Source organism: Micromys minutus (genome assembly GCF_963924665.1).
Source record: "Micromys minutus genome assembly, chromosome: 15".
Taxonomy (NCBI): Eukaryota; Metazoa; Chordata; class Mammalia; order Rodentia; family Muridae; genus Micromys; species Micromys minutus.
The window spans coordinates 27,880,882-27,908,731 of record NC_137984.1 but is presented as its reverse complement, the minus strand read 5'-3'; the positions used below and the strand labels follow the sequence as shown (position 1 = coordinate 27,908,731).

Genomic DNA, 27,850 nt, shown 5'->3' with positions numbered 1-27,850 from the left:
ATATTCAAACTCCAGAAATCTCAAAACTTGAGATTTAAATCTCCTCCTGAGAACTCCAGGAGTGGGGCTGTCTGCTTCCCTGTTTCTGTGCCTGCCTCAGAGCACATAACCTGGTAACCGACCACCAATGTAGCTCAGCACCTGGAATTCTTCTCCATGCAAATAGAGCATCCCTTAGCCTCAGCCAATAGGTTGTATCCATCCCCCAAGTCCCACCCCATTCCCAAAGGTTCATATAATACTTGTCCATGTGGAATAAAGAACACAGCTATTCACCAAGGGTTGTTTTCACTGAGCTGTAATACTGGGGGAAGACTCTCTACCACAACGCATCCACCACTGGACCTTTGGACCCACCTGCCAGCCAGGCTCCCATGGCTGACAGAGGCTCACATCAGAGCTCAGGCCCCCAACATTGCCATCTCTACTGAAACTGGCTTGGGACAGGGACTAAGACATCTCACCCCATGCCAGCTGCTTGAACCTCTTTACTCCTTTCTAAGATCTGTGACTCTATTCCAGCGTTCCTGGGCAGACCAGAGTTCTGCAGACTCCAACTGGACTCTAGGCCTGGAGGAAAATGCAGACCACAGACCCTGCCCATTCCTCTGGAGTTTACTGGGTCCTCTCCAGATACCCCAAGAAGAGAGGCAGAACCCTGAACCATACTTGTCCAGGTTGGACTTGGGTTCCCTCTATAGCCCAGGCCTCTACCTTGTTTTTCTCAGTTTCTGGAGTGTCTGGGATCACAGGTCTGAGCTCCCAGCCTCACTGGTCAAATCACTTTCAATGAGTGGGGAAGGAAGAAAATGACTCAAGGATGCCATCTACTAAGACTTATTTTTTACATGTGCATGCATCATTAAGTGGTTCTTCATGCATTATCTTAAGTGCCACTTGATATTATGATTTTCCCAATGCAAAGAGGAGCCAGATCTTCTTCAGAACAAAACAAAACATGACTAGAAAAATCTTTCAGTCTCTATGGACCATTGAGTCCTTGTTACAAATTCACATGTTTCCCCTGAATTGTAACAGGGGCTTGGGGGATACACATGTGTGTGTGGCTGTAGCAAGTAAGAATTTATGAATACAAGCTGTGAACATAAAACCAGGCCTCCGCCACTTGAGAGGTAAAATCTGGGAGACCAGACATTCAAAGTCATCCTTGGCTGTATTATGAGTACAAGGTTATCATAGTCTCAAAAAAAGGGGGGGACAGAAATATACATTGCAAAAGATATCTTAACACAGGGAACATATAAAAGCAGTCAGGGAACCTAATCTGGTACTAAGGCTTCTGATCTTCCAAGCCTCGGTTTAGGGAAGCTAAGCAACCACAACCATATAACCAGGGGCAGTCGATATCAAGTCAGACCAAAGTCACTATATCATTCAACATTCATCTGTGTGTTCCCCTCCAATGCTCCCCCATGTGTGTGCATGTGTGTGTACGCCCCCCCCCCGTGTGTGTGTGTGTGTGTGTGTGTGTGTGTGTGTGTGTGTATTTGTTGTTTTGCTTTGGAATCATATGTGCACCACCATACTCAGCTCAACATCTCCCTTACTCAGATGTATTCCCTGCATAAACAGTGAGGTGAGGGCAACCTACAAACCCAGAGGGAGGGAAGGAAGGGAAGAGGAATTTACAGCACTCAGGGTTTTACACCAGCCAGTGGCTTGTCTCAAAAGGCGCTTGCAACAGCTAGAATTAAACATGGAATGTGCCCACTTTACAGGTTTCTTTATAAAGCAGTATAAGTCCAGGTGTGCCAGTGATCCTTGGACCTCATCAGCAACAGCCAGATAGGCAAGCAAAGACAGGCTGGGAAGTTCGCTCTAGGAGTGGTGTGCTGGCTTAGCAAGCAGAGTCCTGGGTTCTGTCCCCAGCACCTCATAGACTGATGATGGTGGTGAACATCTGCAACCCAAGCATCTGGGGAGATGGCAGGTCATCCGTTGCAACATAGTGAATCAGAAAAGGAAAACCCTGCACAGAAAAGATCCTCCCGAGGATGGACACTTAGAAAAGCAACAGAGTCGTATGGGAGAAGCCGGCAATCACAGAGTAGTCATAAAACTTCTGAGGAAGAGGTGCCTTGTTTCTAACTGGGATTAACATAGGGAAACAGCAGTTTTCCCTAAAATGTTTATATATGTTTTTAAAATATCTAATATCAGTCTTGAAAGAAGAAAAACAAGAATTGTCTCAGATCTGTACTGACTTTTGAGGTTCAAGGCTTGCACGCCTTTCTTGAAAATAGACTTTTCAAATGTAAAAAGGGTTTAAGTAACTTTTTAAAATTCCCCGCTGAATATATCCACACACAGCGCTTCTATAAACATGTATTCTAAAAGTCCAGGTCTCTGGTTTGCATTTCTCATATAAAACGTGATGACTGTGCTCTACACATTTTTCTGTCTGATTTGTGAAAAAACAAAAATCAGCTGGAAAATGTAGTGACTTAGAAATATCAGCTTCTCAGTGTTAACTTCAAGGAGCAGACAGATAATCTCTATGCTGGTTTGCCTCTGAACAAACCATTACTAAGGCACAGCTGGTTTGTTTAACATCAGAGAACTAGGGAACAGAAGAATAAGTCTTGGAAGCAATGATCCAGGAAAGCAAGCTCAGCATGGGTTATTCACATCTGTAACCCCAACACTCAGGAAGCTACAGGTCAGCCTAGGCTTCACAGCAAGCCCGTATCCAAGTCCAGAAACAACAGAAATAGATAAACAATGGTATGCAGGTACTGCATGCCTGAGATTCCAGACTTTGGTCTCAGCCAAGTTCATCCAATATTACAGAGCAAGCGGGGGGGGGGGGGGGGGAGGTAGCCTGTGCTACAGGAGACACAGACTCAAACAAACAATCAAAAAAAAAAAAAAAAAAAAAAAATCAAGGAAATCACATGTTCACCCATACATGAATATTTCCTTTTTTAAAATTACTTGTGTTTATTGGGGGGGGGGGGGTGTCTTTGTGTCTGTCTGTGTGTGTGTGTGTGTGTGTGTGTGTGTGTGTGTGTGTGTGTGTGTGTGTGTGTCCTTGATTGCCATGGCTCCTAAGTGTGAGATTTCAACTTTTGGTGATGGTTCCTTCCCCTCCTACTCTGTATGAGTCCTGGAGGTCAGGTTTGGTAGCAGTACTCCTTACCCACTGAGCCATCTCATTTGCGTGTTAATTTAAAATTTAGAATTCTCTTCAGGAACCTGAAGTAAGATAATTACTACAAGTTTAAGGTCAACTTGATCTATACAGTAAATTCCAGGGGAACCAAGGCCTCTACTTAGTGAGACCCCACTTCAAAAAACCAACACAAAGGCTAGCAGGCTGGCTCAGTGGGTAAAGGTGCTTGCTGCACTGGTCTGAGGACCTGAGGTTCCCCACGGAGTCCCCCACAGGGCCCCACAATAGAAGGAAAGAATAGACACCTGACCTCCATGGATGTGTGGTAGAACATGTGTACCCAAACTTCTACATACGCACTTAAAACTTAAATTAAAAGCTGCATACCAAAAATTTTTTTTAAAATTAGATTTTTTCTTAATAGCTTGCAGAAGTGTGAGTAAAGAGATTTCAAGAAAGAGCCAACACCATTAGATAGAGAAGAGAAACTTCCCCTGCCATAAGCATTCTAAAATAGATATTTCATGTTGAAAAGCAAATGTAGCAAGGTTAAATAGGAGGCAAAACCAACAAGCAAGCACACAATCTTTTAATAGATTATGTTGTTCAACCTTCTTAGTGTTTCTTCAATGCTAAGAATTCAACCCTCTACTGAGACAGGTGCTTCTCACAAGTGAGACTTGAAAACAATGTATCCAAATGTATTCCCCAGGGTAATCTCACTCCGTAAAGCACTAATCAATACTTTCTTGGTTTCATCTTAAAAGTGGCAATTGCAAATCAATGCAATTAAAAATGTTCTTGGCACTGGGTAGAAAGTGGTCTCTGGCAGAAAATGCCAGAGCCCAGATACTTAAAAAGCTATAGTACACAGGTTTCCTTGCCAACCAGCAAGCGACAAATCCTCCAGGTACCTGCTACCTGCGGAGATGATTTGTTGATCACCTGGGCATTGTCTTTTCTAAAGGAGAACAGTCTTCAAAGGTCCCTTTCATGCCTCAAGTAGCAATTCTGAAAAGATGCACAGCCAGGAAGGTATAAGACACAACAAGGAGGACAAGAGCTTCCAGCAGGACCACATGCAAGTTGAGACAGGGAGAGGCAGGCCCAGGTACTCCAAGAATATCTGCTTCCTGAGTAAAACAGCCTACACAGCTAGAGGAGACTAAGACATCCAATCTATGGGAAGAAGAAAGCGGCTGGACAAAGGCTTATGGTCCCTCTAGGATCTAAGGATCAGCCAAGAAAAACCACACTCACACACACACACACTTAGTTTGAAACTGCAGCCTTTTCAAGTTGGCACAGCTTCTCTCTGTTGCCGTGGAAACTGTGCTTCTGTATTCCTTACCTATTCCTCTCCTGGATTTAATTTTACTTGCCCTGCAAAGGGAGGGAGAAGTGAACTCGGAAGTATATATCCAGGGCCGGGAAGGGAGTTATGATGTTTTATGTAAGATTTCAAGCTAATCTCCACCCTGGAGAGAAAGCATCTCAGTAGGGAGGGACCGGCCAAGAGTGAGCGCCCCCTGCCATGGGCTCCTATCACTTCATGGCCTTTTCTTGGAAACTGTGTGTTCTTGTGTTCTCCGTCCAGATTTTAATCTTAAGGGGGAAAAACGCATTTACTGTGACTTATCTCACTTCCTCTAATTCCCTGGGAGAAAAGCATTTTCCAGTCAAGCACCTAAAATGCTCAAATTGTGTCAAAAGACATTGAGACCCACTGTGATACTTCTTAAAATGGAAAACAGAAAGAGGGAAATGCTGTCCTCACATTGAGGATTCTACAAGATAGAGTAATTATGCAGGGACACAATGTTGCAGACCAGGGTCAAGTTATCTTGGGACCCTTTCAAAGTTTCCCTTTGAAACCCGATCATTGTTATCCCTGTATCTGACCTAACTTCCTCTGACTATCATAACTTTAAAGTGCAGTCTTTGCCACCCACAAGTCCAAAGGTTGAGAGACTCATCAAACATTACCTAAACCTATATCAGGCTTGTCTCTGCTTTGTGGCCACCTGGCTACCTTCGGTCCCCACCAATGTATCTGATAAGCCTCTTGCTCCCTCTGAGGTGAGAGCTGTATTTCTGCTTCCACACTCATTTTCCCATTTTACAAGCTAGTAAGGAGAAGTGAAGGAGGTTATCTCCTGGGGGAGCCTAATGTTGAGTCCCTTTAAATGCTAGGCTACTCTGTGAGAGCTGCAAGAAGGAAGTAAAGACAAAAAAATCTTCTCTTCAGGATCCTGGATGACACTGTAGTTACCTATTCTCACAAAGTCAATAGAAGGCTGGCTGTATAACAAAAGGAAGAGGAAGACCAGGCATGACTGGCTTCCAATGCTTCTGAGCAAACTGAAGTCCAGTGCTCTGAAGCCTAGTTCAGCTCCCTCCGGTTGAACCCTCTCGCCGATGCCGCAACACCAAATCTTTCCTGGTTCTTTAAAGTCCTTTATCTGGGCCAAAATGTGCCATAATATGGTAATTTACATACCAAATCCTCCTGATGAGAATCATCCAAACTTCTGGTTAAACAAACTAACAAACAAAAAATACAGGCTCCCAAGACAGTATTCTTTTTGTTTGTTTCTTGAGATGGAGTTTCATCTTTGTGAAGTCAGTCCATGTTGACCGCAAACCATGTAGTTGGCTTTGTGATTCCCTGGCTTTACTTCTAGGTCCCTGAGTTCAGGGATTATAGGCATGCACCATTGTAGCTAGTTTAGGTAGGTTTTGGACTTCCATGGTTTATTTTAAAGACCTGAGTTCAGGGTTAAGGAAATGGCCCAGTGGGTAAAGTTCATGCCATGTCAACTTGAAAACCTGAGTTCTGACCCTAGCACTTATATGAAATGGTGGCTATGGCATTAATGCCTTTAATCCCAGACCTGGGAGAGGGGAGTTCAGTAGACAGTCAACCTTGCTAATGGGTTAGTCTTGGGTTCAGGGAGAGATCTTGTCTCAAAAGGACAGTCAGAGATAGATGGAGGAAGGCATATAACGTTAAGCCCTGGCTTCTACACATGCACATATGTGAACCCATATACCACACAGAACAGAAAAAGACTTGAGTTAACTCCAAACAGGCTTGCTTTGTAAAGCATAAGCACGTTACATCTGTAAAATTAATTAATTAATTAAAAATGCCCTTTGTAGTTGGGGCTTGTTTACTACTTCTCGGTTATTCCAGGAAACACATAGATAGCAACCTAATTTTTCAAAATGACATACGGTCTCTGTATCCAGTCCTGAGAGTGGGTGAAATTTACCATGAAGAAAAATGTCAGTGAATCATGAAGGATTCAGCTGGTGAAGGGTGTATCTGGCCAAGCATCGGAAACAAGTGAGGATGGCACATTCATCAGGTTGTGACATGGTTTTTCTCCTCCCAAAGTGGTGATTATAAGGTACCCTGGGGTTTGTCCATATAATATGGCTTCAATTTTAAAAGATTTTTATGACTGAAAAAAGTAATACAACTAAACATCTCTTTAAAATATTCCTTGCTCAAGATCACAATTTAAAACGTAATAAGGCAGCTGGAAACAGAGAAGACTGAACTCAACACGCAATACTCTAAGCCAAGAGAAATGGTGTAAGTCAAGTCATGGGCAGAAGAGCAAGAGAATGAGGACACTGTGTGTGGGAGTTAGGTCACATCTGCAGGAATCTACATCAAAGGGATGACACATCTGAGCTCAGAGAACACAGCTGCGTGCAGCATTCCTCCTCAAATCAGTGGGGTCTGGTCATTAAATGATTTTGCCACCACAAGATGGAATAAGACCCCTCCCATCACCCTCCTCTTGAGAGTCTCAGGTGAGACCCAAATGTCCAGATTTCCTTAGTCTCCAGGCTTACAACACATTGAAAGGCTCAAGTCCATGGGCACCGAACGGCAGGCCACCACAGAAGGTAGAAGCACCAGTGTGTGTCTGTATGTATGTGTGTGTGTGAGTGTGTGTGAGTGTGTGTATGAGTGTGTGTGAGTGTGTATATGAGTGTGTATGTGTGAGTTTGTGTGTGAGTTTGTGTGTGTGAGTGTGTGTGAGTGTGTGTGTGAGTGTGTGTGTGTGTGTGTGTGTGTGTGAGCGAGTGTGTGAGTGTGTGTGTGATCGAGTGTGTGAGTGTGTGAGTGTGTGTGTATGAATGTGAATGTGTGTATGTATGTATGTGTGAGTGTGTGTGTGAGTATGTGTGTGAGAGTGTTGTGTGAGTGTGTGTATGAGTGTGTATGTGTGTGTATGTGAGTGTGTGTGTGACTGTGTGTGTATGATGAGTGTGTATGTGTGTATGTGTGTGTGTGTGTGTGTGTGTGTATATATGAATGGGGAGACCAGCAGACAGTAATAGGGAAGCTCCTGCACAGGAAACAGCAGAGATAGGCACTCTCACTTCCTCTCCCTTCCTCTCCCTTCCTCTCCCTTCCTCTCCCTTCCTCTCCCTTCCTCTCCCTTCCTCTCCCTTCCTCTCCCTTCCTCTCCCTTCCTCAGTTCATGTGCTTATGGTCCACCACGCTCTACGCCAGAGGCCGAACCACACCTGTGTCAATTCATACACAGGTTACGTGTAACACTCCTTTGTGGACAACCTCACAGAAGCAGTCGGAGCTGCCAGAGAGGAAATATTATAATCCAGGCATTTGCCATTGTTCAGACCTCAGCAGAACTGAAAGCTAATCTTTGACAAGCCCCACTCCCCATTCAGGGGCCTCTCAAAGCACAGCTCTCTGCTGACATGGCAAAGCCTGCTTCCTCCCGCCTGCTGGCTGTAGCCCTCCCAGGCTCAGTGTTTGTGGCTCCTAAGTCTACCAACCTTCGCTCGGTTCTTTTTGCAAGAGGTCTTTCTCTCGCTGGTTTTCCCATGCTTCTCACTGTCACAAGAAAGCATGAGCCGATCGGACGGCAATCAAATTAGCCGTCTGATCTGGGGTACGCTTGCAACCCTGCTTGACAATGTGTATTGAAATGCTTTGTGGTTGAGTCTAAAATCCTGGGGAAAAAGAAAAGGTCTGATTTCCAGATTTCTAGCCCACAGCAGCATTTCAGCTTCATTTCAATCTATTGCTACAGACATTATCGAGATTTGCTCAGTATTTTAAAAATAGCAGGGTCATTTTAAACTGGATCTAGATCATCAAAGCAATTTCATATTCATTCATCTAATGTAACTCAGGAACCCAAAGTACTTACATTCATGAAATTACCTAAAAGTTAGCTACCCTTTAGGATCTTCTAGGTCCCCGCAAGACCCCTGAGGGCACTTACCGTAGCATGATAGTTTCTGTACATGGGCATTTTTAGTATTTTTGTCAAGTAATCTTCCAGTTGCTTCTATAATAAAAAAAAAAAAGTTTGGATACAGTTGAACATAATCATGTCAGCAGAGAATTTCAACAGTGACAATGATGACATCAAGTGTCATTTTAACATCTGTAAGTCATTTTATTGCACTCTCTCATGAGGCAGTCTGCATAGTACCCATCATTCTCTTGGAGTGCTGCTTAAACCTCTTCTGGCTACTAATACTTAACCTTCAATACACTTAGGTCTTTGCAGCTGCTGTCTCTGTCATCGTTGTCACAGATACTTGATGAGAAGGAGTTTATCCTGGCCAACAGTTTGAAGAGACACAGTCCACCGAGGCACAAGAATGGGACTGTCTGATCACACTGTGTTCACAGTCCAGAGGCAGGGTGGTGAAGGCTAGGACCCAGCTCACCGAATGATGCTTATCACGGTCAAGGTGGTTCTTCCCCCTCAATAAAACTAATCTAAAAAATTCTCCCTAAGCATGTCCAGAGGCTTGTCCCCTAGGCCAAGGTGACAAGTTAACCTTACTGTTGACAAGACCAGTGCTGAGTTTTTAATTTTTCCATACTTATCAGAACAAGATTACTCATAATAGGTAAGTTTGGTTTCTTTGTTTAAATCAGGGTTCCATGTAGACTAGGCTGGCTTCAACTTTGCTATGTAGCCAAGGATAGCCTTATGCTTCTAATCCTCCTGAGCCAGAATTTCAGGCATGTCAAGGCATCTGGCTTATGTGGTGCTCAGAATTGAACCCAGGACTTTGGGGGTTCTAGGCAAGCTCTCTACCGACTGAGCCACACACAGCCCTAGAAACTCCAGAATTGGTCACTTTAAATCTTTTCTTTTTAACCCAAACCTGTATTTTTTTCAACTTTAACATTTAATTAACTCAAAGATATACTACAACTTAAAAAAAATTTTTTTCAAAAAAGAAAAGAAGATTTGGGCTGGAGATGGCTCAGCAGTTAAGAGCACTGACTGCTCTTCCAGAGGTCCTGAGTACAATTCCCAGCAACCACATGGTGGCTCACAACCATCTGTAATGAAACCAGATGCCCTCTTCTGGTGTGTCTGAAGACAGCTACAGTGTGCTTATATACATAAAGTAAATAAATAAATAAACTAAATTTCTTAAAAAAGGAAAAAAATGTAAAAGACCTCCCAGTAAAATGTATCTTGCCTTGTTCAAACACATTGAGGTGTGTATGTGTGTATGAGATGTGGGTTACAGGCTTAGGGCAATGAGACAACACATGTCAATCTACACATACATGTCAGTCAACACACGCCAATCACACTCTTTCCTTAAATCATGAGGTGTTCATTTTTATCATCATCTGCAGCTGGACTCATACACATGTATATGGTCACCCCAAACTGATGCAGATGCATCTCAAAAAGAGCTATAAAGATTTCAAACAAGATGACAACTCCAAAGGAAAAGTCAGGTGTTCTCTGCAGCGTACACACATCAGATTAGAAGACAGAACTGATAAAAATGAAAACAAGCCACTAACATGCTAATATAAACCTATCTCCTGCCTTGATAGCAGCAGAAACGCCCTTGACCTGTCTCTTCTGTCTCCTGGGCTTGCATTCCATCTCACTGTTTTCAGACCATAACTGCTCCTTCCAAGAAGCAGGATTATGATTATTTTTTTTAAATGAGCTGTTAAAAATCAAAATGGGTGGACATGTTTGTTTTTTTTAGGAGAAGGTCTAAGAACCTTCTAGAATATGCAGAGTCTTCCTTTCCCCTCAAGCCCAGGGAAGATGGCTGTCCCAGCATGTAGCCACCAACAAGCACTATGCCACTTCTTTGGCTTGGTAGCCCAGAAGATGCCTAAGTTCAGAGCCACCAGGGCAGCCATCAATCAGGGGAAGAAAGAAGAGGCAGACAATAGAGCCAGAGAGAGGACTCAGCTGGTAAAAGTGCTTCCCACACACCTGACGACCCGGGTTTGGTCTCCAGAAGCCATAAAAATATGGAAGGAAAAAACCTGATTCCACAAAGTTCTCTTCTGATCACTACATGCACGGGTACACACACACACACACACAGAGAGAGAGAGAGAGAGAGAGAGAGAGAGAGAGAGAGAGAGAGAGAGAGAGAGTAATAACTACAGTTAAACTTTAACAAAGCAGCAGAACAGACTCACCCGTCTGCCAAAGAACTGCTCCTCCTGGATTGCGTTTTCTGACGAACGGGGCAGACTGGGCATCTCTCGGGGCTCTTCTTTGACATTCTGTCTTCTAAATGTATGTCTAAAATGTGCACACACAATACAGTGATTATGCTATTCTTTAAGTATCTTATATTATCTTTCATGCCATGGTTTAGCATTGATATTTTAGTATTATACTATTTTACCTTTATATTATTCAGTATTAATTTAGTATTATATTATATTATATAATGTATAATGATATGTATTAATATATAATAACATATATTATTATGTATTAATAATATATTGTATATTATTAGTAGTATATCCTGTCAATGTTTAAAGCATTCTCATGTAGCACAGGCTAGCCTCTAACTCAAATGTAGCCAAGGCTAGCCTTGAACTCTGGATCTCTTGTCAGCTTCTCCCAAGCACTGGGGATCACAAGCTTACATCAGCGGATGCAGCTGAGGTGGCTTATTTTAAAAAGAGCTATGCAATTGAAAATAGCTACCAACGTGGAATCAGTAGCCTGTGAAACAAATAAAATGTTTTGCATTCACATAAACTGAGGTGACTTTGTGTTAGCTCTGCCATGTTACCTCTTGGTGGGAATGGGGATCCGGATGAAGGCTTTGTACTTGAGCAGCTCTCTGTGAAATTCTTGAAAATGCTTGAATTTCCTCTTAACTTGCCACGTGAATTCCCCGTGCGTTAGTTCGATGGTGTACAGATTGATACTCGGCACCTATGGTGACAGACGTTTTCAAAGAAATGGTTGTTATCTCGGATGGGGAAAGTTCTGAAATTTCCCCATAGCAAACAGCTAAGTAATTAGCAATCGCTATGTAATATTAAAGTCCACTTACGCTCAGTCTGTTTATTTTGTGCTCGTGTTTGGCATTTTAAGAGTATGCTATGGTAATTAATTTGCTTAGAACTTCATACTCACATCTTGCCCCTCCCCCTAACTCCTCCTAGACCCACTCCCCACCTTCAACCTCCCCTCTTCTCCCGTCCTCGTGTTGTAAAATAACCTACCCAGTCCAATTTGTGCTGCTCATACACTCACGTGACAGGGCCACCCACAGGCATCCCAGGGACCACCTCTCTCTCCCCAGTAGCCATTGACTGTAAGAAGTATCTCAATTAGGGAGCTGGGACCCGTGAACCATTGTAGGTAACGCTTCTTTAATGTTCTTAAATGTTCACATGATGGAGTCCATGAAATAAGCTTTGTGTCATGCAAACTCCTATAAGTCCTTTTCCCTTGGTGTATATACACCGTACCACATCCACGCACATTTGCACACTAGAAGTGAAGGAAGCAGTGAGTGAGTCCCTGACAAGCTCTGAGAGCCCCAGTTACACCTGCAAAGACTCATTGCAAATGGAGAGGAAAGCAAGGGCCTATGGGACCACCTTCTTAGTCCTTTTTACCTAAACAGCTCAGACCCTAATATGATCCCTTCTTAAAAACAAAAAAAAAAAAAAAAAAAAAAACAAAAAAACAAAAACAAAAACAAAACAAAACAAAACAAAACAAAACAAAAAACCCCAAGGTCTAGCCTTGTCTACACAAGGTCTAGCCTTGTCTACACAAGGCTCTACATGAGGTACTGTCAGGGTTCTAGGACAAGCGTGCTTTTGTCAGTACTAGTGCTAAGTCCTTATAGAAAACACACAAGGTAAACACTCTTGGATCCAGTGTTTGGATGAGAGGTTCAGTTACCGGTTCAAGGTTTCAGAGCAAAGACAACACTCAGCCCTGCAGCCCAGCTCCTGAGTTTGTGCATCTAAGCCCTATGCAGTATTCCTTGCCCTCTAAAAGGTGGCAGACAAAAATAAAAGGCAAAGGGCATCTTAGAGATGAGGCTCATTACAGCCATGTGAGTCTAACAATGTAGGGGAAAGCCTGAGGTAGAGTTCAAGCATCCAAAAGCCCAGCAGTGAACAAACCCCATGTGGAGCCATGGACCTATAATCTCCTCAAATCTGGGGTGGAGTTCAAAGTCAGCCTCAGTTACATAACAATAGTGTGTTGGAAATGTAAGGGCTAATTGGGGCTACTTGAGGTCATCTCTGAGAAAGAGGAAGGGCAGGGGAGACAAAGGCAGAGCCAGAGAGGAAAGGGAAAAAAAGAGCCCAGGCCACAGGTGGATGCCAGGGTGGGTACCAGGGTGCTGTAAGCTCGAGTCAGCACAGCAAAACTGAAACCACAACTGACCAGCAGTCTCCAAGATCCTGGGGGTGGGGGATGGGAGGTGGGGGAGCCAACTGACTGCTGACCAAAGGTCGTGGCTCTGAGTGAAGGTGGAGGCAGAAGCCAATGGTAGTTCTTAACCTGAGAGACAAAGGTCACCATTCTCCAACTACTAGACCAAGCAGCAGCAAGCAGCTACCCAAACTATTTTCCCATCCAAGGTTCTCAGTGCTGGCAAGTGCTTTACCTACAGAACCTCCTCACCAGCCCTGGAATGCTGTTCAACCTAAAAATAAAGAAACGTTGTAGCAACATAGCTGCTCACGCCTGTTATCTCAATCCTGGGGAGGCGGGGGAAGGAGCGTCAAGAGCTGAAGGCCAGGCTTAGCTACAGAGACCCTTGTCTCACTGCAACAAGAAGCCCGGCTCACAAGGGTCGGGACCAGGGGTAGGGATGAAAAGCATATATGAGAAGGAAGCAAATTCCTGGAGAACTTGGAAGGGGTAACCAAAGCCCAACCACAGCATCGCAGCTGGGCGAAGGGGAACAGGGTCAGCGGGTCAGCGTTGTTTATTGACACACAGTGGATAAAACCGAAACCAGATGAACCCAAAGCGTCCTGACCCTGGAGGTCGATGTGAAGCGCTCCACTTCCAGTACTTGGGCTTTTACGGGACAGCCAGAGAGGTAGGTCTGGATGTTGGGCTCCTTAAATCCTTGAGTGTTGTAAATAGAAGAGAACGGGATGCACTCTGAAAAAGACAAAGGGGAAAGGTTATTCCGGTGAGAGAAGGGAGCAGCACCACAGCACGTAAAACGTCATAGCTCTTAAGATGGGGCTGATGAGGCCCAGTGGGAGAAGATGCTGCCACCAAGCCTGACAACGAGGGTTCATCCAGGGACCCCACATGATTGTTTTGGGAAAGGAGCTGATATAAAACTGCCCCCAGTCACCCCAGAAATGAGCTTTCTTAGGAGAGAGGGTCTCAGGATCCAAAGAGCCATGACTGGGCCTTGAGGTAAGACAGCCTTAAGGGACACTGTGTTGTGTCCTAGACAACATGATGGGGGTTTAAAGGGGAAGGGGGGGCTTCTTTTAAAGTCTGGAAAGGCACTGTACTGAAAGGTACACCTTAAAGGAAGTGTGGGAGACATCTGATAGGGTGGGGAGGCCCAGAGAAGAGTGTGCAGAGAAATCCCCCAGACAGAGGAAAATAAAGGATGTTTGTTTGTATCCTTTCAGGCGCTGGGGGAAGTTTTACACCTTGTGATTCAGTCCAGAACAGCCTACACAAGAAGATAGAGGAGCCAGGTACTGCGCAGGACTGTAAGTCAGGGGCTGTGAAGCCATCCGACAGCGTGGCCTAACTCTGTTCCAGAGCTAGTCATGTAGACTGTGGGATCTGGTCACTCAGAGTGACCATTTTCTTATGGTCTATCAGACCCATGATCTATCAGAACAATAAAATAAAAATAAATCATAAAATAGGTAAGTCTTGGGAAGCCCTCTCTTCCCAACACTGCGTCTCCAAGGAAGGAGGTCGCTCTCTGGTTATTCATCACTGTGCTCTGGAAGCCAGCCCTGAGGAAGTCCTGCCCCCTCCGTGGTCTGTCCTTACCTTCCTGAGTCTTGGGGTCTCCTGGGGGTGCATCATACTCCACCTCCTCTCCCTCAAAATGCAGTTCTCGGGTGTCGAGGTTTTCTATCAGGCTGCTCATATCTGCGGCGATTTTCTGCAGTGTGGAAGTGTTCACCTTGGGCTCACTTTTTAGTGACATGCTAACTTGTGACAGGGTAAAAACAGGGGGCCTGGAAAAGAAGAAAGAAAGAAGAAAAGGCGTGACTCAGTTACACTGGGCTGTGGACATCCCTAGCGCAGGATTTTGAAACCAGGTGTAGATAAAACATTCACAAACAAAGCAACTCTAGGGGAGGCATAGATGGAGATTACAAAGAACCATTCTCTTGATCTTCCCGCCTCACATCCAAACAATTCTCACCACGTAGGCTAACACGGAACAAAACAACCATGGAGAATAAAAATAATACAACACTACAAGGAACAAAATGCCAGCGTATCTCTCATTGTAATCTATGCACGTGGCTAAATGAGGGGAGACTAAAAAGAGGGAGAGACTGAGAATGCTTTTGCAGAGAGGATATCCTTCCTTGTTTAATAAATAAGCTCAAATTAAAAATACAAAATACCCTGGCATGGCATGGTAGCCCACACCTTTCATCACAGCTCCTTAGAGACTGAGGCAGGCACATCTCTTTGACTTCAAGGCCAGCCTGGTCTACATAGTGAGATCCAGGCTAGCCAAGACTGCATTAGAAAAACCCTGTCTAAAATAGGAAGAAAGAAAGGATGAGAGAAAGAAAGAAAGGGAGAGATAGAAAGAAGGAAAAGAGGAAGAAAGGCAGAGAGAAAGAGACAGAAAGGGAAGGAGAAAGGAGGGTGGGAGAAAAAAGGAAAGGCAAGACAAAAACAAAAATGTAAACGTATAATACATGAAAAATAAATAACACTTAAAGGAAATCAAGGGAATTTCCCACACCCAAATAAACAGATTTAAACATTGTTTCTTATGCTCAATGAGACATCTGATGGGTACAGCAGCTTGTCAGCCCAGCCTCAGGACCTGAGTTAGATCCCAGAACCCACGCTGCAAAGCCAAGCGCTTGACACCTAGAAGGCCGCTGATACGCACAAGTGCACTGTGCAAACACAACAGTGGAAAGAATTAAACATCTGCAATGACAGAACCTTCCTCTGTGTTGTCTGGAGCTGACTCCCTAGCCAAGTGCACTGCCACCTAGAGACGTGAGGGTCCCCATGACCTTGCCTGAGCGGTGGAGTTTGTATGCATCTTGGAAGGAAACAGATTAATATACCTGTGCCTAAAGACGCCGGAGGTATTGGGATTATCATTTCTCTCCCCCTCTTTAAGAAAGCTGGCTCTATTTCATCCTGACACCTAATAACGTGAGTCACTGCACATCAGTGCCCAGGGAGAAGGCTTCAGATGGATTTTATTTTTCGTTTAAAATACGGAGAGTTAAGCAATGAACACTTCCGTTAGAGTCGGATGAGAAGTCCCTATCGCCCAATATAGAAATCATCTCTGATACAGCCGGGCCTAAGCTGTGGGGCGGCTCATACGGCTAACTCTTCTGCACGTGCTCATTTTCTACTGTAGCTCACAAGCATTAAGACAGCGCACACTGTGTGTGAGAAGCAATGGCTGAAAATGTGAAGTGGGGGAGGGGCGGGGGGCTGTGAGACAGTTCGGTGGATAAAAGTCTGGCAAGCTGAATTCAGCTTCTGGATCCATGGTGGAAAGAGAAAACCGAGTCCTGGAAGTCATCCTATGACCTTCACACGTGTCAGTTGCACATGTACCTGTGCATGCGTCCAACATGTGAGAACACACTCGCGCACACATGCACACACACATAAGAAATGTGAAGATGAGTTAAAGAACACCTGCTGTGTGGCTTGGGGAAACAGCTATGTAATCCCAAATTCATCCTGGGCTGCCTCCAAAGGCTTGAACTTTCTGAGAATAGGATAAATACACTGAGAAGAGGATTCCTGGCTGGATTCTCTCCTGCAGGTTCGGTGGAAGCTCTTATGATAACAAGTCTCCAAAACCTAGACACTGCTGTGTCTGGTAGAGACCTTGTTTGGAAATGCAGAGATAGGGTGGGAGAGGGAAGTTTTGGCTTGCCCTGAGTGTATGATTATCCATCGGGGTACCCTGTGAACTGGCTAACCAGACTCTCATCTTTCTTTCTCTTCGCTGACTGTAGTGAAATTTAAATCCTTTTTTACACCTTACCATGGTCAAATTACTGGGCTCTCACGGCCCGTATCTCTCCCTTTCAATTCTCTCTCATTTCCGAATTATCCTTCTAATTTTTGGAGATGTGCACATTGTTGGGGAAGCACGGATACTCAGATGCACCCCGAGGCGAGCTTTGGTGAGTGTTGGCTATAATGGCATGAACAGGAAATAACATTTTCCCTACAACTTAGTGTTCGCAGGACAAAGCCGCTTTGCTGCTCGTCTTTAACTGTATATAAGAGCTAGCATACAGCAGGTTAGCCTCCGAGACGATTTAATTAATGTAACCCTCTTCCTGTCTCCAGGAATTACTCCGAGTATGTCTGCATATAAAGAGAGTGTGGGTGGGAGAAAGCTTCTCAGCCCAAATTACCTAACTAATGTTTGTTCAGCTTTCACTGGGGAGGTACTGCCTCTGGGCCACAGTTAAAATATTTGTTTCCTTTTCTCCTAATCCAACAAAGAGCCACTTGTGAGAAGCCAACCAGAAGCCAAGTTTCCCATTATTTAAAAGGCAAGGTAACGAGAAAGGGAAAGGAGATAAGAAAAACCAAGTCAGAAATTACATCAGTGTTATTTGTTAATCTTTAAAGATTTTTAGATATTTTTATTGGTCAAATAGACTTATAATTAACTTTTCCAACTTTCTCAGCATAACCTTCATTTTTTGGCCAAGTCCTAGAATATTGCGTTAAGTGTAGTTATCATACAGAAATTAATCTAGATGCTGGGGTAAGTAGAAGAAAGGCATTGGTTTGAATTAAAATAAAAAATATCTCCTTCCAGGCTGAGAGAAAAACAAGCTAACACGTGGAAGCTGAAGGAAAAATGAGGAGAAAAACAGTCAAAGAACAGAGGATTAGTCAGTATAAAGCATCTATTGTATTGTAAGCATAAACGTAGTGCAATTTTGATATTTGGTTTTATTTATTTAATTTTGTTATGTGTAATGTACTTCAGAGGTATGATCACACTACAAAACTTAGGTATTTATCCAGGGGCCCTCAACTTGTGTCAGGGTCACGTCTTATGTTTTTTAGAGATTTATCTTTCTTACTTATGTGTGCGCGTGTCTGAATGTGAGTAATTGCATGTGAGTGTTTGAGTAGTGTAGAAGGCGTCAAATCGCTCGGAGCTGGAACAGCAGCTGTTGTGAGGTACCCTGTGTGGCTGTTGGACAGACACCAAACTCAGGTCTTACACAAGAGTGGTTCATGCTTGGTCTTGGTCAGTGTTCTATTGCTGGGAAGAGACACCACGACCGAGGCAACCCTTACAAAAAAGAAAGCATTATAGTTTCAGACGTTCAGCCCATTGTCATCATGGCAGAGATCATGGAGGCAGGCAAGGACACAGAGCTAGAGAAGGGGCTGAGAGCTCTCCATTCTGATCCACAGACATCAGAAGAAGAGAGACACTGGGCCTGGTTTAGGCTTTTGAAACCTCAGGGCCCAAGTCCAGTGACACACTTCCTCCAAGACCACAGCTGCTGATCCCTTTCAAGTAGTGCCATTCCCTGAGGACTAAGCATTCAAACCTCTGAGCCAGGGGTGGCCATTTATATTCAAATCCCCACAGACTGATCTTTTCCATGAAGGACTGACTTTTAAAAGCAGAGGTGACTGGTTCTAATGTATCACAAACTTAGTTACTGAAGTTCACGAGCACTGGTTTTATTTTATGGCTTGAATGACTAGAGACTTGATCTCTTCTGTGACAATGGGACATGTCCTCTAGTTTAAACACCATGCCTTGAGGAGGATCATCTGAACCCCGAGTCACAGCACTAATGGAAATGTGTCAGGACAGCTTCCTGAATTCCCTTGATTCATAATATAAGACAATAAGAAATTTTAGGTGACCTAAAGGGTTCACAGATTTACACATTAGACCATGACGATTTTACTGGACAATAAGAAATTTTAGGTGACCTAAAGGGTCCACAGATTTACACATTAGACCATGACGGTTTTACTGCCAACGGTAGGAAATCGAAGGCATAGCTCGAGCATCATTGCCTTTATTGAGTTCTTCACATTACGTCATGAGTTATCATCCCACAATTCTACCAAAATCAAACAGTGAGCTCATGTTTATTCCTATGCTGTCAAATCGTCACTTACTGGTCAACGTGCTATTTTAATTAAAGCAATCTATCTGGGAAGAAAGCAGCTGCCATGGTTACTCCCTGGGTTGCCCAGCACTGGATATGCCTACCCTTCGGTGTTGACATCTGAGATTAGTTCATTCTCTTATCTCTTTATAAGTCTAAACTGTGGAGATCTCTCTCTCTCTCTCTCTCTCTCTCTCTATATATATATATATATATATATATATATATATATATATATATATATATATATATATAAAATCTTTCTCCTTTCTCCTCTCTCTCTGTACCAAGTAGAGATGATGGCAGCAGACAGATAAGAAGTGTTAGGCTATGATTGTGTCGCATGTGTATCCAGGAGGTTCTTTTCCTTTCCTTTATTTCTGATAAACTCTTTGCAGCAGCTGTTTAATGACCTCATCCTTCGGTGAGGGAAGCAGAGGAATAGGGTTTTCTTTTCAGCTTTCAACAGAACTGGGAACAAGAACGGGTGTTTCCCTTCTCCCATAATAAATACAAATCAGCTAAAATAACAGTAATATTGCCAGTTGTATTCACTGATGTTACAGTAAACATTAGTGCTAGTTAATATCTGCTAAGCATGACCTACATGCCAGGCATTGTGCAAAGATAACAACTCCATAACCACCTTGGGAGCTGGGTCCTGCTAGCAGCCACACCAGCTTAGAAAAGAGAGGACACTTACAGAGGCCCCATGAACAGGAAGGGAGGAAGTCAACCAACTCCAGAGTTCAAAGTTCAACTAACAAATAAACCGTCCATGACCAGAGGTGGGGGAGGGAAGGCTGAGAGACTCAGAATAAGATTGAAGTATATCAAACACATCATATAAAAATTAATTAAAAATCCAAATATAATTTTAAGAGGAACAATAACAACCTCTAATATTGCAGTCTTTGAAGACAATTATGTCTTGGTTTCTGCTTCCTTTGTCAGTAATCGTGCTCTGGCCATGTTTTTGTTGTGATATTTGTGCTTGGCATAAAAGACTACAAAGCCAAAAAACAAATGACTGTGTATGTGAATTATAGTCAAACCACTGAAAAGAACATTAGTTAATGGGGATTTATGGTTTCCTGTAATTCATGATGACAGAGCCCTCTCTGATCACACAGAAGTTACTATTATGGGATAGAACTGGGGCTCCCTAAAGCATAAAAATCATAACCAAAAGCTCAAACTGACTTAAATCTCTAGTGATACAGTAAGTCTTGAATAAATATTTTTTAAGTTTAACTGACTTTAAATAAAGTATTAGAATATTTTACCTTTTAAACTATGTATTTTGAGAAAATAAAACGTTGTGGGTTTTTTTTTTTAAGCCTTTAATGTTTTCTTTAATCTTTGATTTTTAAGAATATCATACCCACAAAGATCACCAGGAAACCTGTTATGTCACTTCGCCAAAATAATAATAATAATAACAATAACAATAATAGTCAGAGGCTGGAGAGATGGCTCAGTGGTTGCTCTTTTGAACATTCTGGGTTCAATTCCCAGCACCCACCCACAACCACCTATAACTCCAGTCCCAGTGGATCAGACGCCCTCTTCTGGCCTCCACAGGCATTGCAAGCATGCAGTTCACAGACATACATTCAAGCAAAATGCCCATATACTATATAAAATAACAAAATAAAAAAAAAATAAATGTCGAATTAAATGTCAGCAGTACAGGGAAAGGTCAGGTTACCATGAAGGCCCTATCCTTACTGTCAGAGACTGGCCAACCATCAACTCCAGAATGTCGGTGTTACCTCTGTGAACTGCACTGCTACCCCTGGCTGAGGAAGCCATGATAGAGAGGTGAATCTACAGGCAAAGGTGACCATGGTTACCAGTGTGCCCTCTAGCTCAGTGAAAAGATCTACATAGAGATGCTTGCTTATCTTCCACCTGGACATAGTTTCCCACGGTAACACACCATCTAGCAGCTGTTCTGGCTGGACCACTCAGAAGATGGGATCTGCCTGTAGGCCAAGTCTTCTGACCTGTGGACTATAGCACACAAATGGTAAAGAAACCAGATAGCTTTCCTTTGGGAAGCACAGCTGTAGATGAAATTCTCCAGGAAGACACCACCTGTCATCCTCCCTGACCCCGCTGTTCATGCAGTTCTTCCTTGGTCCTGAAACAGAACTGCCCGTGTGTTTTTCATTACAGTGACTTTTGCTTCTTCCCTTGTCAAGATCTGGAATTATCTAGGAGACAAGCCTCCAGATGTGCCCATGAGAGAGCTTCTGGATAGGATTATAGGGTCTGAAGACCTACCCTAAATGTAAGTGACAGTGGGATGGTTTGAATGGAAATGGTCTGCCTAGGCTCATAGGTAGTATTAGCTAAATAGGGTGGAACTATTAGGAGGTGTGGCTTTGTTGGGGTGGGTGTGGCCTTGTAGTGGGTGTGGTCTTGTTGTAGTGGGTGTGGTTTTGTTGGAGTGGGTGTGGCCTTGTGGTGGGGGGGCAGTTTATCACTGGGGAGCAGGCTTTGAGGTTTCAGATGATCAAGCCAGGCCCATTGTCACTCTCTCTTCCTGCTGCCTGTCAATAGACCCTGATTTAGAACTCTTAGCAACCACTTGAACAATATATCTGCCTGTGCACCACCATGCTTCCCAGTGTGATGATAATGGACACCAGTCCCAATCAAATGTTTTTCTATAAGAGTTGGTTTGGTCAAGGAGTCTCTACACAACAATAGACACCCTAAGGCACCAACACACATGTTGGAGCCCTGGACTGAATAGAGAAGAAACCAGGATGAACATCAACATCCTTCTCTCTGCTCCCTGAGAACAGACACAGTGTGACCAGTCACCTCAAACTCCTGCCTCTGTGCTTTTACTACCATGATGGCCTGTACCCCCAAGTAAGCTCCCCCTTAAGTTGCTTCTACCAAGCATTTGTCACAGCATGGAAAGGTAACTAACATAGGAGCCCAGTCCCCTTTGTCACCTTTGTGACATCTCTGAGCCTAAAGCCCCAGGGGAAATGCACAGCTGTTCAGACACAGTGTGTCCCATGTATTTTCCTGGGCCCCTGAACATCTTTCTGTCATGTGCTCTGTCCACTGAACTGCAGTCACATTTTGATGGAGGACACATCAATCCACTGCAGGAGATTAGGGACACTCCTGGGGGAAAGGGGGCAATGCCATAACCAGTCAGATCTCACAGAACAGCTGCTCAGCAATTGTTTGATATTAGCTGACTTCATCAGTGCACTGTCCACAGAGAATCTGCCATCTACAGGCCGTATGATGCAGGCCACAGGAGAATGTCTTCCTCTTAAACTGCAGAGGGTCTCAGATGCAATGACCTTCTGTTGCAAATGGCCCTGAGAAGATAATATGAATGGCGTGGTTCGTTGGCAACCAGCACAGAGGACTGCTATGGGAACTTGGTACACCAAGCTTTGGCCAAGAGCTCCTCCTGCATCATCAGCCAAGTAATCCTAGCAACAGCTTCGAAAACTGGTACCATTGTGACTTCCATGATACCAGTAATCAGACAAGCTGGTCCAGGTGACAGTCAGGAGGTGGGGACACCAGCTAGCCAGCTGAGGTCTGGCTGACCTGAACGCCACAGGCCTGTTCCACCTGGGTCCTGCACTTGCCACAAAGAGCAGATGATGTAACATGGAATCACAGGTCCCTCTCCTGCCCAGAACCTGTGTAGGCATCTCTCTATTCTGGGGGGTTGTTAGTGTGATTTCCAAGCACTGTCTCCCCTCAGAACTCACATCAAATCTGATGTTAGGAACCCAGAACAATCTTCCATCACTTTTCCTCCCCAGGCTTTGTGGTAAACCCTTCATAGGATATATCCAACAATGCTATGATTTTCTTCCAAAGGTGTCGAGACCAGAGAAGATGGTGATAAGTAATGTGAACCCCGGAGACAGAGAACATACACTTTTTCTTACACAGTTAACGACACAAACAAGCCAACGGTGACTAGAAAAGGCCTTTACATGGTTTGTTTTCTATTTTCTTTCCTCTGAGAGTTTTATTTTTATTTCATGTGTCAGTGTTTGCCTGAAGGTGTGTAGGGACCATAAGGACACAGTGCCCAGAGAGGCCAGAAAGGAGCATCGGAGCCCTGTGCCTGGAGTTACAGATGGTTGTGAAGTGCCATGTGGGTACTGGGGATGGAAATCGGCTCTTCTTGAAGAGCAGCCAGTGCGTTACTGAGCCATCTCTCCAGGTCCATGGTTAATTTCCCATTAGCAAATCTCCACTGATATTGTGTCTCATTTACATACTTATGATTAATGATCCCTAACAGCCATTGTCAACATTGAGTCCAAGCAACTGGGGCAGCTTTGTGACATAGAAGCAGTTCTCACAGATATCATCAAACCCTAGAGGCAAAAAAAAAAAAAAATTCTTGGTTCACCCTCAAATTTCAATAAATTCATGAGCCTCCCTGGTGGTGTTCTGACCATCCATTTTGCCTTGCCAGAGCCTTCCTATGCACTTCATATGGACCATCCTGGAGTTCAGTTATCTCCTCCTTGTAGGAACTAGCTACTTCTAGCCTGTCTCAGTTCTTTGCTTCCAGAGGCACATCCACCTGTCATGGGAAAATTATGTCTACATTCACTGATGTCCTACTTGGTGCCAGCCACGGCAATGTGAGCAGCATGTATCAAACTCATTCTTTATACATCTCTCAGTGGCGGTCAAGAGTGGGAGGGAGCCTCAGTAATACACCAGAGCTTCACACTTTTTCGTGAGTGGTCTCTGATGTTCTGCTTGCCTCCTGAGCATCTGTTCATACACATCCTGGTTGCAGTTAGCTCTACATCTGCTTATAAGGTTTCAGGCATCTTTAGCTGTCCCATTGATGGAAGTTGGGCTTCTGTATTGTCTCCAAAACATTCGACACAGGAGTTCCACTGACCCACACAGACCCTCCATCGTCCCTGGTTCTGGATTCCAGGGAATGACAACCTGGGAAGCATGGAGTTCTGCTCTCTGAGAAGTTATGACCAAAGGCATTGGAGCCTCGTCCACACCCCTTCTTACCCCAACATAAAGAAACAAACGGGTGCCCCAAAGCAGTTCTATAAGGAAAGAGCCCTCGGGAATGAGGAATGGACTGCTGTTCTGTGACTACGAAGGTCAGCACCGCAGCTCAGCTTCTTGCTTTCCTCCTGGTTGCACATCTCCTGTCTCTCTTCCTTCTCTTCTGGCTGATCTGGAGTGATGGCACTCCCCATCAGACCCACTGTGCAACTTCACCTCAGGCAGGAGGTATATGCCAGCTAGCACAGGGTAGAGCCATACTGCCAATGCCCAGTAGTTTTCCACTGAACCATCCTGCCCCACCCAGAAGCCCTTATGACAGTGATAGGAAGAAGAAAATTTGCATCTGGCTGGTGCTACAGGAAGTAGGGATCTGGGCACCTGGCTGACCTGAGCTCAGTCTTTGCTGACAGTACACCTGTCACTCTTCAAAGTCAAGGAAACTTGGGGCAAAAACAAGGTAAGTGGCTCACCTGACGTCACCACCACCTGAATCAGCTTCCTAATTGGCTTTTCTTTGTGCCTTGACTAGTCTGGGCCAAGTGACTTTAGTTAGTGCTCAGCTTCCTTCTCTGAAAACTGGACCAGTTGCTAACTATGGTGGTACAAGCCTGTGATCCAAGCACTAGGAAGGCTAAGGCAGGAGGATCACTGTAAGTTCAAGGTCAGTCTGAGCAACACAGTCTCTCTCTCTCTCTCTGCCCCTCCCCACATGAAAACACACCACCAAATTGTAAGAAACATTTTTTCATACAGTTAACACAGATATGTGTGCAGAACCTTTTGAAGGTATGTCCTACCATCATTAAATGTTGGGGTCACAAACAGCACATTGAACAGCTCCATCCACAAGACACACACAGAGCACAGACACCAGAGCTATGTGGGTAAGAACTCTAAAGCAGGGCCTAAGAAGACTTGAACCTACTTCTATCAACAACAGTGCACACATGTAAACACTGTGTTTGAAGAGAAAACATGGCGAGCCTTTCCTAGGGAGGCCAAATATGATGGCATACTCCAATAATCCTAGCACATCGGAGGCTGAGGCAGGAAGATCAGGTATCCGGGGATACCCTGGACTATATGGAAAAGTGAGGTCAACCTGGGCTACAAGTAGAAAGTCTGATTCAAAGAGTGTGTGTGTGTGTGTGTGTGTGTGTGTGTGTGTGTGTGTACATGTATGTGCGCGTATGTGCAAAAAACTTGGCAATGAAAAACTAAGTACAAGTGGGCTGGGAACATGGCAGAAGGCAGGTAGGCATAAACATGAACCATGGCTAAGAGCTTGCATCCTGAGCCACAAATGTGAGAAAACTAACTGGATAGGACTTGGGCTTTTGAAATATTAAAACCTATCCTCAGAGACATGCCTTCTCCAACAAGGCCACACCTGTGAATCCTTCCCAAACAGTTCCACAACTGGGGACCAAGTGTTCAAAGATATGAACCTGTGGTGGTCACTGTCATTCAGATGACCCAATAAATAAATACTCAACTTGTTATGGCTAAGGATTGAGATTCACATGGTGTGTTTCAAGCAAGGGTGGTAACTGCACATGGATTAATGAGGAAAAACACTTCATTCTTGTGAAAAAAGTTATACTAAGCAAGGTGATGTGAACAAGGTAAACTGAGCTCACTGATGTTTTAATGGGTGAAATAAATACATCCCCCAAGACACAAATAACATTCGTCTGTATTGAGATGACATAAAGAAATACTTTCTCTCAGTTGACTCAGAAAATCCAAGAAAAGTGTTTTCACAACCACAGGCTTTCCTTTAGTAAGGCACACTTGACAAAGGATACAGCAAGGACAGTGGTGACGATGGCCAAAGCAGCCAAAGTAGCTCCTGACACCTGCTATCACCCTGGTCCATTATTGGCATCCAGGGTCTGGTTGATATCATAGAGAAAGCTGTCCAGATCTGAGGTATTCTTCCCCTGTGCAGCCCAAGTACTGGCCCCACCACATGTCTGACCAAGAAAAAACAGTTCCGTACAACTTCAATGCCAGTAGCCGCTGAGCTCTGGCAGAACCTACGGGCGCTCCTGTACTTGCAGGACTTGCAAGCCAGACTCCCAAACCTGGCTCTGCTGTACTGAGCACAGTGTGGAAAATTTATTTTCTTACTCCTTATAAGGCTTATGCTGTTGAGGAAAGAAAAATAAGAAATATATACATGCATATAAGATAAAGAGAGTGGGGGTTGTTCTCCAGTTTGGTTGGTTAGTTAGCCACTGAAATGATTTTTTTTTTTTTTTTTTTTTTTTTTTTTTTTTTGAGACATTGCTTTGGTCATAGCAATAGAGAGCAAACAGGACAGCATCCTGTTTCTAGCTCAGGTTAAAATGAGGTCTGCCCTGCTCTATGCCCAAGTACAGGAACCAGCCACAAGGACTAGATTTTGTGGATGAGCCGGCAGTGTATATTGCAGACTGGCACACACGTTTAATGCTAGCACTTGAGAGACAGAGGCAGAAGGATCTCTGTGAGTTTAAAGCAAGTCTAGGCTGCACAGAGAGTTTCAGCACAGCCAGGGTTACTTGGAGAGACTCTGTCTCAAAAACAAGAAAATCCAACCAACCAAATAAAAGGGGGAAACCACAAAACACCACCTTGAACTTTCCGGAGGAATGGAACAGATTAAAGTAACAAATGCACCCCATGCGACTACACAACGTCTCAGAATAACCTGCCATTGTTTACAAATGTCCGGCCAAATGTAATGACATCAAGGATAGGGAAAGCAATAAAGAGGGAAAATTTCCAGTGTCCAAAACCAAAGAAACAGATTAAGCGGGGCTGGGCACAGAGAGGCCACACTGTACCTGAAGCTGGGAGGAGGGGGCACAAAGGGGGTTCCTTTGTTGCTGTGATGTTTGTTTGCTTGTTTTATTTTTGAAGCAAGATCTCATGTAGTCAAGAGCATTTCAAGCTCATTGTGTAGCTAAGGATGACCTTCAATTTCTGATCCTCTTGTATCCACATTCCACGCACTAGAATTCCAGGCATGTGCCACCAGGCCAATTTTATGTGATACTGGGATGGAACCTGAGCCCCTGGAGATCTCCAGCACCAAAGGGTGCATACAGTCAAACAGACAACCAAGCTTGATGCAACAGTATCTGAAAAACAGCCTGCATGATTACATTGGCCATTAACATCAAAGACAGTCATGGATTGCCTTGCTTAATCTAAATAGGATAAAGAGAAGGGGACAGCGATTAAAACTTGCTTATTTGAGGGGCCAGAGACATGGCTGGACAAGATGGCACCTGCCACGGAAGGCTGGCCACTGGCCAGAATCCAGGAGGCCACAAGAAGATAGGTGGAAAGACCATTTTCACACTCTCTCCTTCCCTCTCTCCCTCTCCTTCTCTCCCCCTCTACCTCTCCTTCTACCTCCTCCTCCCCCCTTCTCTCTCTCTCTCTCTCTCTCTCTCTCTCTCTCTCTCACACACACACACACACACACACACACACACACACCTCAAACACACATGTGCATACCCACACAGTAGTAAGACTTATTTATCCAGATGTTCTACATGATTTTTTCCTAAAACTTACAAACAACAAAAAGAACAAACAAGAGGAGCATCAGAAATGAAAGTGCAGATGCTCAAACACTGGGGTCTTAGATGCTTGCTGTCCAGGGTGAATTTACTGCTTCAAATTCTATATCATAGCCACAGAGCTTGATCATATTAAAACTCAGATATAATAAAAATAAGCAGGTAAGACTTGTCTTTTTTCTAAAATATGTATCAAGAATTGCTATAAGCCCAGAGAAATGTAAAGGCATATTAAAAACTGGTAACCAAATACAGATTCCAACATCAGCTGTGTAAATACGAGTCTCTCGTTTGTGACAATGACTAACAGAGAACATTAGTGAGATTAGATTCTCGAGTCAATGATGCGAAAGCTGACAATTCCTAAGGAAATATTAAGCAAAATAGATCTTTCCCTCAGATTTCCCATAAAAACACTTCGAGATTATAGTTCTTTGT

General features: G+C 44.0%; 1 protein-coding gene across 2 annotated transcripts in view; it reads right to left on the bottom strand.

The window, feature by feature from the left end:
* Window positions 1–27,850, bottom strand: part of PLD1 (phospholipase D1) — a 146,629-nt gene that overhangs the window by 96,417 nt on the left and 22,362 nt on the right. For both annotated transcript variants that reach the window (XM_080929213.1, XM_080929214.1), the window contains exons 2-6: window positions 14,443–14,633; window positions 13,448–13,575; window positions 11,222–11,367; window positions 10,611–10,716; window positions 8,407–8,472 (exon numbers count right to left, since the gene is read on the bottom strand). In XM_080929213.1, the coding sequence (XP_080785339.1) occupies window positions 8,407–8,472; window positions 10,611–10,716; window positions 11,222–11,367; window positions 13,448–13,575; window positions 14,443–14,602 (606 nt within the window). In that variant the 5' untranslated portion in view covers window positions 14,603–14,633. The remainder of the gene's footprint in view (window positions 1–8,406; window positions 8,473–10,610; window positions 10,717–11,221; window positions 11,368–13,447; window positions 13,576–14,442; window positions 14,634–27,850) is intronic.